Source organism: Manis javanica, chromosome 6 (assembly GCF_040802235.1).
Source record: "Manis javanica isolate MJ-LG chromosome 6, MJ_LKY, whole genome shotgun sequence".
In the NCBI taxonomy this organism is placed as follows: domain Eukaryota; kingdom Metazoa; phylum Chordata; class Mammalia; order Pholidota; family Manidae; genus Manis; species Manis javanica.
The window spans coordinates 146,540,130-146,552,485 of record NC_133161.1 but is presented as its reverse complement, the minus strand read 5'-3'; the positions used below and the strand labels follow the sequence as shown (position 1 = coordinate 146,552,485).

General features: G+C 40.1%; 1 protein-coding gene across 6 annotated transcripts in view; it reads right to left on the bottom strand.

Annotated features, from left to right (window-relative positions):
* Window positions 1-1,854: 1,854 nt before the first annotated feature.
* Window positions 1,855-12,356, bottom strand: part of BUD13 (BUD13 homolog) — a 30,839-nt gene continuing 20,337 nt past the window's right edge. For 3 of the 6 annotated variants that reach the window (XM_073239748.1, XM_073239752.1, XM_073239751.1), the window contains one exon: window positions 1,855-2,256. In XM_073239748.1, the coding sequence (XP_073095849.1) occupies window positions 2,163-2,256 (94 nt within the window). In that variant the 3' untranslated portion in view covers window positions 1,855-2,162. Of the gene's footprint in view, window positions 2,257-9,122; window positions 9,684-11,070; window positions 11,151-12,356 lie in introns of those variants that run through there. The other 3 variants (XM_073239753.1, XM_073239749.1, XM_073239750.1) reach the window with 3 other exon arrangements.

Below are 12,356 nucleotides of genomic sequence, written 5' to 3'. Positions count from 1 at the left end.
CACATGCCGTATGACAGTCCCACTGACATATGAAATACCCAGAATAGGCAAATCTACAGCAACAGTAAGTAGATTAGTGTTTGCCGAGGGCTGGGGGAGGTGGGGACAAGTGGGGAGTGACTGCTCATAGATACAAAGTCTCTGTACCCACTGAGTAATCAAAATGTTTTAAAATTAATTGTGATGGCTGCACAACCACAACTCTGAGATGCCTAAAAACCACCGAATTGTACACTTTAAATGAGTAAACTGTAGAGTATGTGTATTATATCTCAATAAAGCTGTTTTGAAAAAAATAAACACCTATTATTTCAGTTTCTTTGGGTCAAGAATTGGAAGCTGGGTGATTCTGATTCAAGATCTCTCATGCTGGTCAGGGCTGCTAAAGGTCTGAATGGAGCTGGAGGATCCATTTCCAAGGTGGCTCACGCACACGGTTGGTGAGCTGGCACTGTGTGTTTCTGAGGCCTCAGTGTGTCTCAACATGGGCCTCTCCAGAGGGCTATGAGAGTGTCCTCTGGACATGGCAGCCAACTCCCTCCAGAGCAAGTGAAAGTACAAGCCAAATGCTTCAATGTCTGTGATGACCTAGCCTTGAAGTCACACATTCCCAGTATACCCAACTGATGACAGATCAGCCCATACACTGTCGGAGGGCCTACACAAGGCCTGAATACCAGAGGTCAGGGATCATTGGGGGCCATCTTGGAAGCTGGCTATCAATACTTGATGCTAAGGAAGACAATTGTAGTAACAATTTTGTGATACATACTATATGACAGACAGTTACAAGCTCACAATAAAACTACAAGGTAGATACCATTATATCCATTTCACAGATGAAGAACTAAGGCACAGAGAAGTTAAGTGCCTTACCAAGGCCACACAGTTAATAAAAAACAGAGATGGGATCCAAATTCAGACAGTGTAACTCCAGAGCCACACTCTTACTATGCTGCATCCCAGATACGACTTAATTTCCACTAAGTGTTGCCTATTTGTTCTTCAGAATGGATACACCAGTTGATTCTCCCCATGAGTTTTCATTTCCCATGAGAGTTCAGTCTCTTATTTTTGCCAAACTAATAAATATAAAATAGAAACTCTTTACTGTTTTAATTTACATTACTCTAATTACTAGTAAGGTAATATGCTTATTAGCCATTCTGGTTTTCCCCTTAGACTTTATGTATTCATATTCTTTGCCATTTTTATGTTTTATTTTTGTCCCTGATTTACAGTTCTTTCTATATTCAATCCCTTATATATGCAATCACTTGTCAATTTTAGACATTGCAAATATTTTCTCACAATCTATACCCATCCTTAGCTTTGACTTTGAGACACTTTGTTGACTAGGAACCACTAATTATAAAGTAGTCAAAGATATAAAATCCTATGGACTGTGCTTTGGGGACCTTATTTAACAAATCTATCCTCACCCAAAAGTCACAAAGACAGCCTCAGTTTTTTTCGTATGGGCATTAATATTTTACCTTTCATTTAGATATTTCATCACTTTGGTATTTGTCTTTGTTTTATATGGTTGGAGGTAAGGATCCAGCTTTGTTCATGTCCATATAATAAGCAAATTTTCTGAGCACTGTTAACCATCTCTTCTGCACTAACTTGTGGCACTGCCTTTATCATACACCATGTCACCAGGCAGCCATGCCTGTAAGTTTAGTTTAGCCCTAATTCTTATTTTTTAAGAGGAAGAATCTATCACTGTGCAAGTTTTTACTCTTACTATTTTCTGGATTAATGAAAAATCCAACCATCACCCTCCAAGATCCCTAGGGGTTCAATATCAGCCTGTATTCTTCCCACAAACAGAATACCCAGTTAAGAAAATGATTTTGAAAAAATAAATGCATATTTATTAAAAAAGACAAATTCCCAAGAACAAACCAGGGACACTGAGAAATCAATGCTTCCTCTGACAGCCAGCAATAGCCAATGTTGGCATGTATACCTGGTAAGAACAGGCACTCAGTCCAAACATCAGCTCTCACATATTCTTCTGCAGTCAAAACCGGCATTCAACAAATTGCTGATCCGTGTAGGCCCTGATTATTAACATAGACAACTTTTATAGCTGAAATCTGGCTGCCCTACGTCCACTACCACAACCCGCAGCCATCCCCACAGCCTCAGAAAAGTTACATGTCCTCAACACTCCACTTGTAGGCAAGTTCCTCCACCGCCTTCTTGCTGGCAAGCCTGGCAAAGCGCTTCTGTTCAAATCCATTGGATCTGCAATCAAGAGATACTCATCAGCCAGAATCCTGAACCGGACATTTATTCTTGAAAAAGAGGTGGTCACAATCCAATGAGTGAAGAAAACCAGGCAGTTATGTGGAAATATTCAAGGCATATGCAACAGAGTGAGAAGGACAAAATTCGCAAGTCATCCTCTCGGCTCTTCTTCAGCCCCTCCTCCCTCCCTGACACCTTGTCCTCACCCGCTCGCCTCTCCGGAGGCCAGCTGGCTCCCGGCTGATGCCTGCACCATACTTCACCTAGTCACTACGCAAACACTTGAATTTTTTTATATACTAGGCACTGTATTATGAAAGTAAGTGCAGCACAGCACCTATCCTGATGGACTCACAGACTATGGGAGAGACTGACATTCAAGCCAATAATTAAAATAAAAAGCATGAACTATGATAGAAATACGCATTGGGTTTCGTGGAAACGGAACAAGGACCTTACTAAGCTTGGGAGAAGGCTAGACAAGAATGGTCAGGGAGGATTTGTGCAGGTGGCCCCTAAGCTCAGTCTGAAAAGATAGAATTGACAAGAGGCCTGGAGCTGGGGGGCAGAAGGGTGCAGAGGGCCTTCCGGACAGAGCACGGCGGGGGCAACAAAAGCAGAAGCACAACAGTGAGAAGCAGCCCGGCACCCACAGGGAACCGGAGGCAAACCGGCAAGGCTAGAGCCTGAAGCATGGCGAAGGGAGTCTGGGGCAGAGCCAGAAGGGCAGGCAGGGGCCAAGGCATCATCAGCTCCGCCGGCCACGGCAAAAAGCTTAGGGACACACTTAAAGCAGGAGCATCACCTGCATTTCGAAGGTATCATCACTCTGAATGCGACTGGAGGCAGGAGAGGGACTGCAAGTCCCAGGCAACAGCTGACTACGCGATGAGGAAGAAGAGGGACAGAAAGAAAACACGGTGGGACTCAGTGACCGATCACACATGAGGGCAAAGGACGAGGAGGCAGGCGTGACTCGCGGGTTAATAGTTTCAATGACTGAATGAATGAAGCTGCCACTAACCGACACAAAACACAAGAGTGGGAACACGTTCCAGGTAGGGGAAGCTGCTGAGTTCAGATCGGAAAACACCGCACTGAAGGTGCCTCGAGTACTAATCCATGGGGAGATCCAATGGGCAGCGAGGCACCCCTGACTGAGCTGCCGACACAGATTTGGGGTCACCTGAATATAGCTGGTGACTGAAGATGTGACTAGATCTGGCACAGAGCACATGGAGTAAGAACAGCTAAGGGTCATGGACGGAGCCCTGAGGAACATTTTAGGGGCACAGAGAGGAAAAGAAGCTTGTAAAGGAGGCTGAGAAGAAACGAAGAGAGAGAAGAACCGGAAGCAGTGTGTCATGGATGCCAATACACGGGAAGTTTCATGCAGTGGACCTCACCTCCTTTCTAATTCTATGCAATCTGTCTTATTATATAAACTTCTTGAAAGAACCTGTATCTACTGTCTATACTTCCTCACTTTCCATTCACTCCCTAACACACTAAAACCTGGCTCTTGTTTCACGATGCCACAGAGTCAGCTCTCTTACAGGTCGTCAATGTGCTTCCTTACTGCCGAATCCAGTGATCTCTCCCTCTCCCCAAGTCAGCCACGAGGTCCCGCCATCCTATCCCCCAAACACTTCTCCACCTCCTCTTCTCTCCACCCGCACCTCCGCTGTCACAATTCTGACCTCCGTCACCTTTAGCTGATCTACTCCCACAGCCTTGTATCTTTCCTCTCTGCTTACAAACTTACGCCTTTCCAATGCTTCACATTACTGCCAAAATGATTCGCCTATCTAAAAATGCACAGCTGCTGTTAATCCGTCGGTATTTCCCCTTTGCATACAGGGCAAAAGCCAAGCTCCTCAGAAACCCCTCTGGGCCTCCTGTGACCAGGCCCCTACGTACCTTTCCAGCCCATCTCACAGAACTCCACTCCACACTTAATGCTATCCAACGCCAGCAAAGTATTTCTGACTGCCCCACTCCACCTGCCATAACACTACGATGTTCCACATCCACGAGACTGTGCACACATAGGACCCTCTTCCTTAAACATCCTTCCTGTCCTTCTCATTTTGGCTGGTGACTGGCAACCCTTAAGACTAAGCTTATGTGTCCTCTCCTCTAGAAGCATTTCCTGACCACTCTTTCCCATGGCTGATTTCATGCCTCCTTCACACTCCTAAAGCACCATGAAAACCCTCTACAGTAATACCTACCAAGCAGTACTGAAATTATTTACTTATCTATCTTTTCCTTTAGATAGAAAATGAGTTCCTAGGCTCAGTGACTGTGTCTTACTAATTGTGAGCCCCAAGCACCTGGTACATAGCTGCTTAAAGTTATAACATGTATGTAAGTATTCCTGAACTGACTGGGATAACAAGCCGCCCTTTTTCCTAAGGCCTTCCCTAAGGGATGAGCAGGTGAGTACTGAAAGACTGTAGAAGAAGGGAGCTTCTTATGAATGGCACCATCTCCAACTTCAGAAGCATGCTTAGTATTCTAGAGCACCAAGGACACACTGGTTTTCACCTTGGGGAGAAAGTACTTAAAAGAATCAATACTAATATGATCATACAAAGGACATATGAATAACAAACAAAACCCTGAACAAAATCAAAAAAACAAACCACAAAGAGAACTCACAGTGCAAAGAGCTTCAGGAGAATCAGAAGCCCAGGGTTCTAATTCCAGCTTTATCATGTGAGCTGAATGACACTTGGCTGAACTGTTAAATTTATCTGGACCTCAGTTTCTCTTTTAAATAATGAGAGTTAGGTTAATTGACCTTACGGCTTTTTCAGCTATAACATATCATAGATCTGTTCCAGAAATACAGCTGACCCTTAAACAAAGCAGACGTTGGGGTGTTGACCCCCTGAGCAGTCAAAAATCCATGTATATCTTTTGATTCCCCCAAAAAATTAACTAATAGCCTAGTGTTGACTAGAAACCTTACCGATAACATCAAGTCAATTAACACATATTTTATGTTATATATATTATACATACAATAAAGTAAGCTAGAGAAAAAGTTTTTTCAAACTGTTGCAAATCTCCAAAAATATCTTCCAATATATTTACTGAAAAAAATCCATCGAAGTGGACCTGCACAATTTCAACCCATGCTGCTCACGGGTTACCTGTATTCTCATGCAGGGGCCAAAAACACATAAAACTAGGGAAGGTGACAAAAGGATGAATGATAAAAAGGAAAGCAAGGATGAGAAAAGCAACTGAAAGGAAAAATCTAGGAGAAACAAGAACAAGAAGTGGAAGATAACTGCTAGGAGAAATGGAGACAAATGAGACACCAGTAAAAACTAGGTCAGAGAGAATTCTAGGGTTTGCATTCAGAAATTTTTTAAAACACAAAAAGAAAAAAGAATGAACTCAGTGTAGCAGGGAAGATCTTCAGGATTTTGAGTATAAAAATTTCTACTTCTGGCTCTGTGACAAATAGATATTCTGAAAAAATCCTCTTGCTACCAAGCAAAGAGCCTATATACAGTGCCTGTGTATCAAAGTGGTACGCCAGCCTAAAACCACAGCCACCCTTAGGATACATGCCAATATCAGGAACTAGGGCCTTGGATTTTGATGGCAGCTCAGGGACAGAAGACAATGCCTTAAGCCCATTTAAGGTGGGACAGAAGACTCCAGTCGTGACAGAGAACTTGAGCAGACTAACCTACCTGCAGATAGCAATTACAAAATATGGACAAAATATAAAAACAGAAGTATCGGAAAGTATGTGAAGGCATGAGAGAGTGGCCAAAGGCAAGCAGAACCTAGATGAGATCTATGTGTGAACACAGGTTTGTGAGACTTCTTACCACAGGGCACCTCCCTTTCTGCACAGGTCATGGAAGCAGAAAGCCACAGGCTTACTGGCTTTAGATGTCAGTGCAAAGTAGGCTGAGAGGCTAGAAAATCAGGGAGGAAATTCTGAAGTGGAGGGAACTACAAAAGGGACAAACCCCCAGATCTACATACAAACTGAACCCAAATCCTCGGCTAACTGCTCAACTGTCCTTGTCTATGGGGAAACACCTTCGGGCCCACTGCAAAACAACAGCTAGAAATTAAAGGAACTAAGCAGAAATTTTAGCTGTCCCCCACTGCAAAGGAGACCAAGTTTGGAGTTCAAATACAGCCAACAACTGTCTGCTAGAATAAAAACCCACATGCTTCAGGAAGAATGTAACAGAATTCAAAGTCTTTACAATGTATCATTCATAATGTCCAATATACATTTTTAAATGACCATATATGTAAAAAAACAGAAAAATGTGATCAAACTCAAGAAAAGCTATTAATAGAAACCAATCCTAAGGTGACCCAAATATTGCAATTCACAGACAAAACCTCAAAGCACCAATTATAAATACTCTCAAGGGAGAAAAAGATGTCTCATAATGAATGAACAGATAGGAAATCTCAACAGCAAAATGTAAACTATCAAATGGAAATTCTGGAGTTAAAAAATACAATGAATAGCAGAAACCAAATATTCATTGTATGGGCCTAACAGATGGGAGACAGCAGGAAACAAAGTCGATGAACTTTAACACAAATCAATAGTAATTATCCAATCTTAGAAATAGAGAGAAAAATCGTACAAAAATGAATAGGACTTCCAAGATTTGAAGGATAATATCAAGTGGCAGAAAACAGTATAATTAGAGAAGGATAAGAGAGAGTGGTTCAGGAAAAAAATAATTGAAAAACAATAGCCAAATACTTCTCAAATGTGGAAAATGTTAACTTATAGATCCAGAAAGCTCAACAAACCCCAAATAAGGTAAATACAAAGAAAACACCATCTAGGTACATTATAGTCAAACAGAAGGAAATCTTGAAATCTGCCAGAGAAAAACAAGTGTGGGGGGGGAGGGGAGGCGGGGGAAAGGGCCAACAATGAAACAAATGAAGGTTTGGCTTCCAATCAGAAACAAGGGAGGCCAGACAATGATGAAACATCCTTAAAGGGCCAGCAGATTTGTCACAGAACTCTGGTACTGTCAACCCAGAGTTCTATATGTAGGTTTGCGACCTCAGGAGTTCTCTGGGGTGAGAACTGAAATTGGCTCCCCGCACAGAGGCTGAGAAGAGACCAAGGAGGCAGACCGCTCTGACAGCAGGTGGCAGGTCTAGTAGGAAAAGGACCTGACAGACGAGGTTGGTCTCGCGTACTCGCCCAGCAGAATCTTAAAGGTTTCTACAGAGTCCTTAACTGGGTACAATCACATATTCAGTCCAGATGGTCTCAACAACACCTTCACCTCTCAAGGCTACATCCTTGAAACAGCTGCTCGTATGGAACAACAGGCAGAATTCCAAGGAAGGGGAGGTGATAAGGAGCCTCTGACTGCCTGGGGCAGGATCAATGGGCCACCGGGTGGTTCCCTCCTCATGACACTGCCTCCAACACTATGTCGGCAAAACCATCCTTTGGAACTGCAGGCGAGGAAAAGGTCTCCACTTTAATTAACAGAATTGTGCCAGTATCAATGTCCTCATTTTGATAGTGTACTATGGTTACGTAAGAGTCGGTCACTGGGGGAAGTTCGGTGAAGGGTACACCATAACACACCGTACTATTTTTTCAAGTTCTTGTGAGTCTAAAATTATTTAAAAATTTAAGTTTTTAAAAAATGAAGGTGAATTGAAGACATTTTCATACCAAACAAAAACAGAGAATCTGTTGTCAGGAAACCTGCACTGAAGTAATGTTAAAAGAAGTTTTTTAGGAAAGAAGGAAGAGCACCAGAAATGGTAAGTATGTGAATAAATATTAACAACTATATATACACCTTTTTGTCTTAGTTGCTTTAAAATATACAACTGTAAAAGTTATAACACTGTATTGTTGGATCTATACCCTTTTTTATATATATGTAATAGCATAAAAAAGAGAGGGTGGGTGGAACTGCAGTGTTGCAAGGTGCTTGCTTACATTTTACATGAAAGAGTACTATTATACTCTCAGTAGGCCATGGTGGGATCAAAGATACATATTTGATCCTTAGTGCAAACACTAAAAAAACTGCAGAGTTATAGCTAAAAAGATAACAGGACAATTAAAATTGAGTAATAAACCTACACACCTAAAATCCAAAACATGACAATACCAAATGCTGGCAAGTATATCCTGAGCAACAGGAGTCCTCATTCTTTGCTGAAATGTAAAATGTGACAGCCACTTTGGAAGGCATTGGCAGTTTCGCATAAAGTAATGTAGTCTCACCACACAATCCAGGAACTGCTGGGTATTTACCCAGTAAGCTGAAACTATTTCCACAAAAAAACCTATACACAAATGTTTCCTACAGGCTTATTCACAAGTACTAAAAACTGGGAGCAACCAAGATATTCTCACCTGGGGAATAAACAGACCACTGGATATCCATGCAATGGAGCACTACTCAGGAATGAGAAGAATAAAGCACTTTTAAGATTCAAGTGAGAACATGGGTGAATCTTAAGTATTTTGATAAATGCAAGAAGTCAGACTCAAAAGGCTACATATTGCACGATTCCATACATGTGGCATTCTGGAAAAGGCAAAATTATAAGGACAGAAAATAGCGGTGATTGCAAGGCATTGTTGGAGGAGGTGTAAATGATGAAAAGAGGACTGACAGGCGGGGGAATTTTAGGAGGATGGAACCGTTCTATACAGTACCAGGGCAGTCGATGAATGACTATGCATTTGCCAAACCCCATAGACCTACACACAATGAAGAGTAAACATTAATATAAGTAATCTATGAAAAGAAAAAATCACCCAGATGTCAGGAGACCCCAGGGTAGACTGCAGACTATGACAAGTAAATTTAGCTATATTATAATGTCTACAAAGAGCAGTGGGCAGAGGGGTTGGGGGGAGAGCTGGCCCTTTACGTTACGTTGGAAAATGGTGTTTTGACTAGAAACTGTAATAAGAGTATTAACAAAATGAACTGCATATAAATGCTATACTTCAGTTGGTAAATTGGTTTCTCATTTCTGAATTTCTCAGTTCTAAAACTGTTAAACATACACTGGAATGAGTAAAATGGGTAGTAGATGATGGGTACCAGATTTCTCAATGTTGGAGAGGGAAATTATAGATAAGCAAAACTGGATTAAAATCAGTTACATCAGTATGAACTGAATATTTATACATGTGTAAATATAAACGTATGTGTTTATATATACATGCACATAAATACAGATGGATACAGAAATAATTATAGACATGTGTATACATGGATTACTATACATGCATTACCTCATTCTGTCTGCTGAGGGCCTAGAAGCAATGACACCTCAGTAATAAGCACTTCTGACAGTCAGGTCTTGGTTTCTAAATACCATCCTCCATCAAAAGCAGCCAGGGCTCCTTGGAGAAATGGCTGATTCTAGGGTTGGGGCAGGGGAAATATAAGATGAGCCTACAGCATCTAGTAGTACCAGAAAGTAAGAGAGTGCTCAAAAATAAAAGGATGGGGGCACCTGAAAGAACTCTCAATGGCTAAAGAATGAGACAATTTGAGCAATATGTACATACTACTAGATAACAATCCAAAGTATGTATGAGTCCATACTGATACAAATAAATGACTGAATAAACAAATGGGGAGATGAAACAAATATTCCCTACAGAAAAAGTCCAAATAATATATGTAGGATATTCCCCAATAGGTCCCCTGTTGAGTATAAGCTGATCTCAGGGAGTCACTTCCAGAGGACAGAAATACAGAAGGGGAAAAATAGTAATTTTAAAGTGGAGAAACCTGGCAAACACTCTCTACCTTAACCAAGTGACTTAAGATTTGCATCACTAATGATGTCATGTGATCACCATGCACAAACTAAGATGACGTCATGAGAAAGGCACTCCATGACTGTGGCATTCTTTCCAAAACCCTACAGCCTCAATCTTTTAATGAGAAAAACATCTGACAAACCCAATTAAGGGACATTTATAAAATACCTGATCATACTCCAAAAAATTGTCAAGGTTACAAAAAGCAAAGGCAGACTAAGAAACTGTCACAGATAAGACAAGATTAAGGAGACGTGACAACTAAATGCAATGTGTTATCCTGAACAGGATCCTTGAACAGAAAAAGGACATTAATGGAAAAACTGGTGAAATCCAAATACAATATGGTACATTAATAATAACAATTCCAATGCTGCTTTCTTAGTTTTGATGACTGTACCATGGTAATCTAATAAATGGTAATGAAACTGTATTTAGAGTTATAGAATCCAATTTATCTTTGTAAACTTCAGTAAATCTGTAATTATTCCAAAACAAAAGGTTATTTTAAAAAAGAATACAAAGAAGTTTTTTCAAAACAAGCCTCAAACAACTGCAGAATACTTATTACCTTCAAGTGTAAATGGACTACTCACCAAGGTAAACCATATACTGGGCCATAAAACACATTTTAACAAATTGCAAAAGATCAAAATATTATGAAGTATATTCTTTGGCCTCCATGGAATTAAACTTGAAATCAGTAACAGTAAGATACCCAGAAAAGTCTATATATTTGGAATTAAACAATATGCCCCTAAGTAACTCATGGATCAAAGAATGAACCAAAAGGAAAATCAGAATATATTTTGAACAAAATTCAACACATTCCTGAGAAAAACTTTTAGCAAACTAGGAATGGAAAGGATCTTTCTCAACTCAGTAAAGGGAATCTACAAAAAAATCTATAGCTTACAACATATTTAATGAGAAAAGGCTGAATGTTTTCCTCCTAAGACTAGGAACAAAGCAAAGACGTCTGTTCTTACTACTTACATTCAACATCTGCACTGGAAGTTCCAGCTAGAGCAGTAAGGCAAGAAACAGCATCAAAAGGCAACTGGATGGGGAAGGAAAAAGTAAAGCTGTCTGCATTCACAGAAGACATGGTCTTCTAGGTATAAAACGTGACGGAATCTACAAAAACGCTACTGTACAAAGTGAGCTTAACTTCAAGGAAAACAACTCACATTTGCTGCCAATCATAAAATTCAAGCTCTCAAGAATTAGAATTTTGAAAAACATGAACTCTCTAGCTTGCTGCTAGTCAAGAATTTTTGTGTTGAGATCAGAGGTAATGCTAACAAATACATGATAATTTGATGCCATGTAATGAAGTATGTCAACACATGGAAGGTCTGAAAAATTCAGCAAACTAATACTTTCCAAATGATCAGTGCATGAAGTTATAAAATCATGCATGGATAAAAGTTCCACCAAAAGCAGAAAAAAAAAGTGGATTTTAATGTAACAGTATGAAAAGTTTTTTGATATTTTTTCAGACACCATATTATAAATAATCTTGAAAAAACTTGCTGAGTTTTTGTGTAATATCAAAAAGTATAATACTTTCCTTTTCTAACTATCTATGTTTAAGGTTGAATTTTCTTCCTATACTTCAATTAAACATATTGAAATAGATGTAACTGCAGAATCCTGTTGTCTACTATTAAGCCAGACACAAAAATGTAAATCAATGCCACACTTTTCACTATTTTTTTTTGTTTGGAAAATAGTTATTTTTCCTTAAGAATATGGTAATTATGTTAACTTAATGACTTTATTATTTTTGATTCATTAATAAATAACACAGTAAATATTAGTAGATATAACCCACATAAACAAAAGTTAAAGGGGTCTTGAGATCAAAAAGTTTGAGAATCACTGTGCTAGATACTAGAACAATGCCCTGCAGTGAGCAAGAGGGCATGGGATCCAACATATGAGCAGAGGGCCTGACTTTGGATAGGAGTACATATAGTTCACCCACAATAAAGACAGAAAGTTTGAGTATGTGGGTCCAGATGCCGGTAAGTGAATAGATAAGGTGGTAGGGATCAGTGAGACAGTACAAGTAAGAAGAGAAGGTTCAAGCGCTACATTTTAAAGATACTACATACAGAAAGCTCCAGACTACAACCCATCACCAACCCCTCTAAACCTGAGGAAACATTAGACGTGACTGTCAAAGACAAAGGGTGTCCTATCTGGATCATCTGAGCTGTTTGTTCAGAGCTTTAAAAAGCTTTGAAAAGTAAAAAAGGAG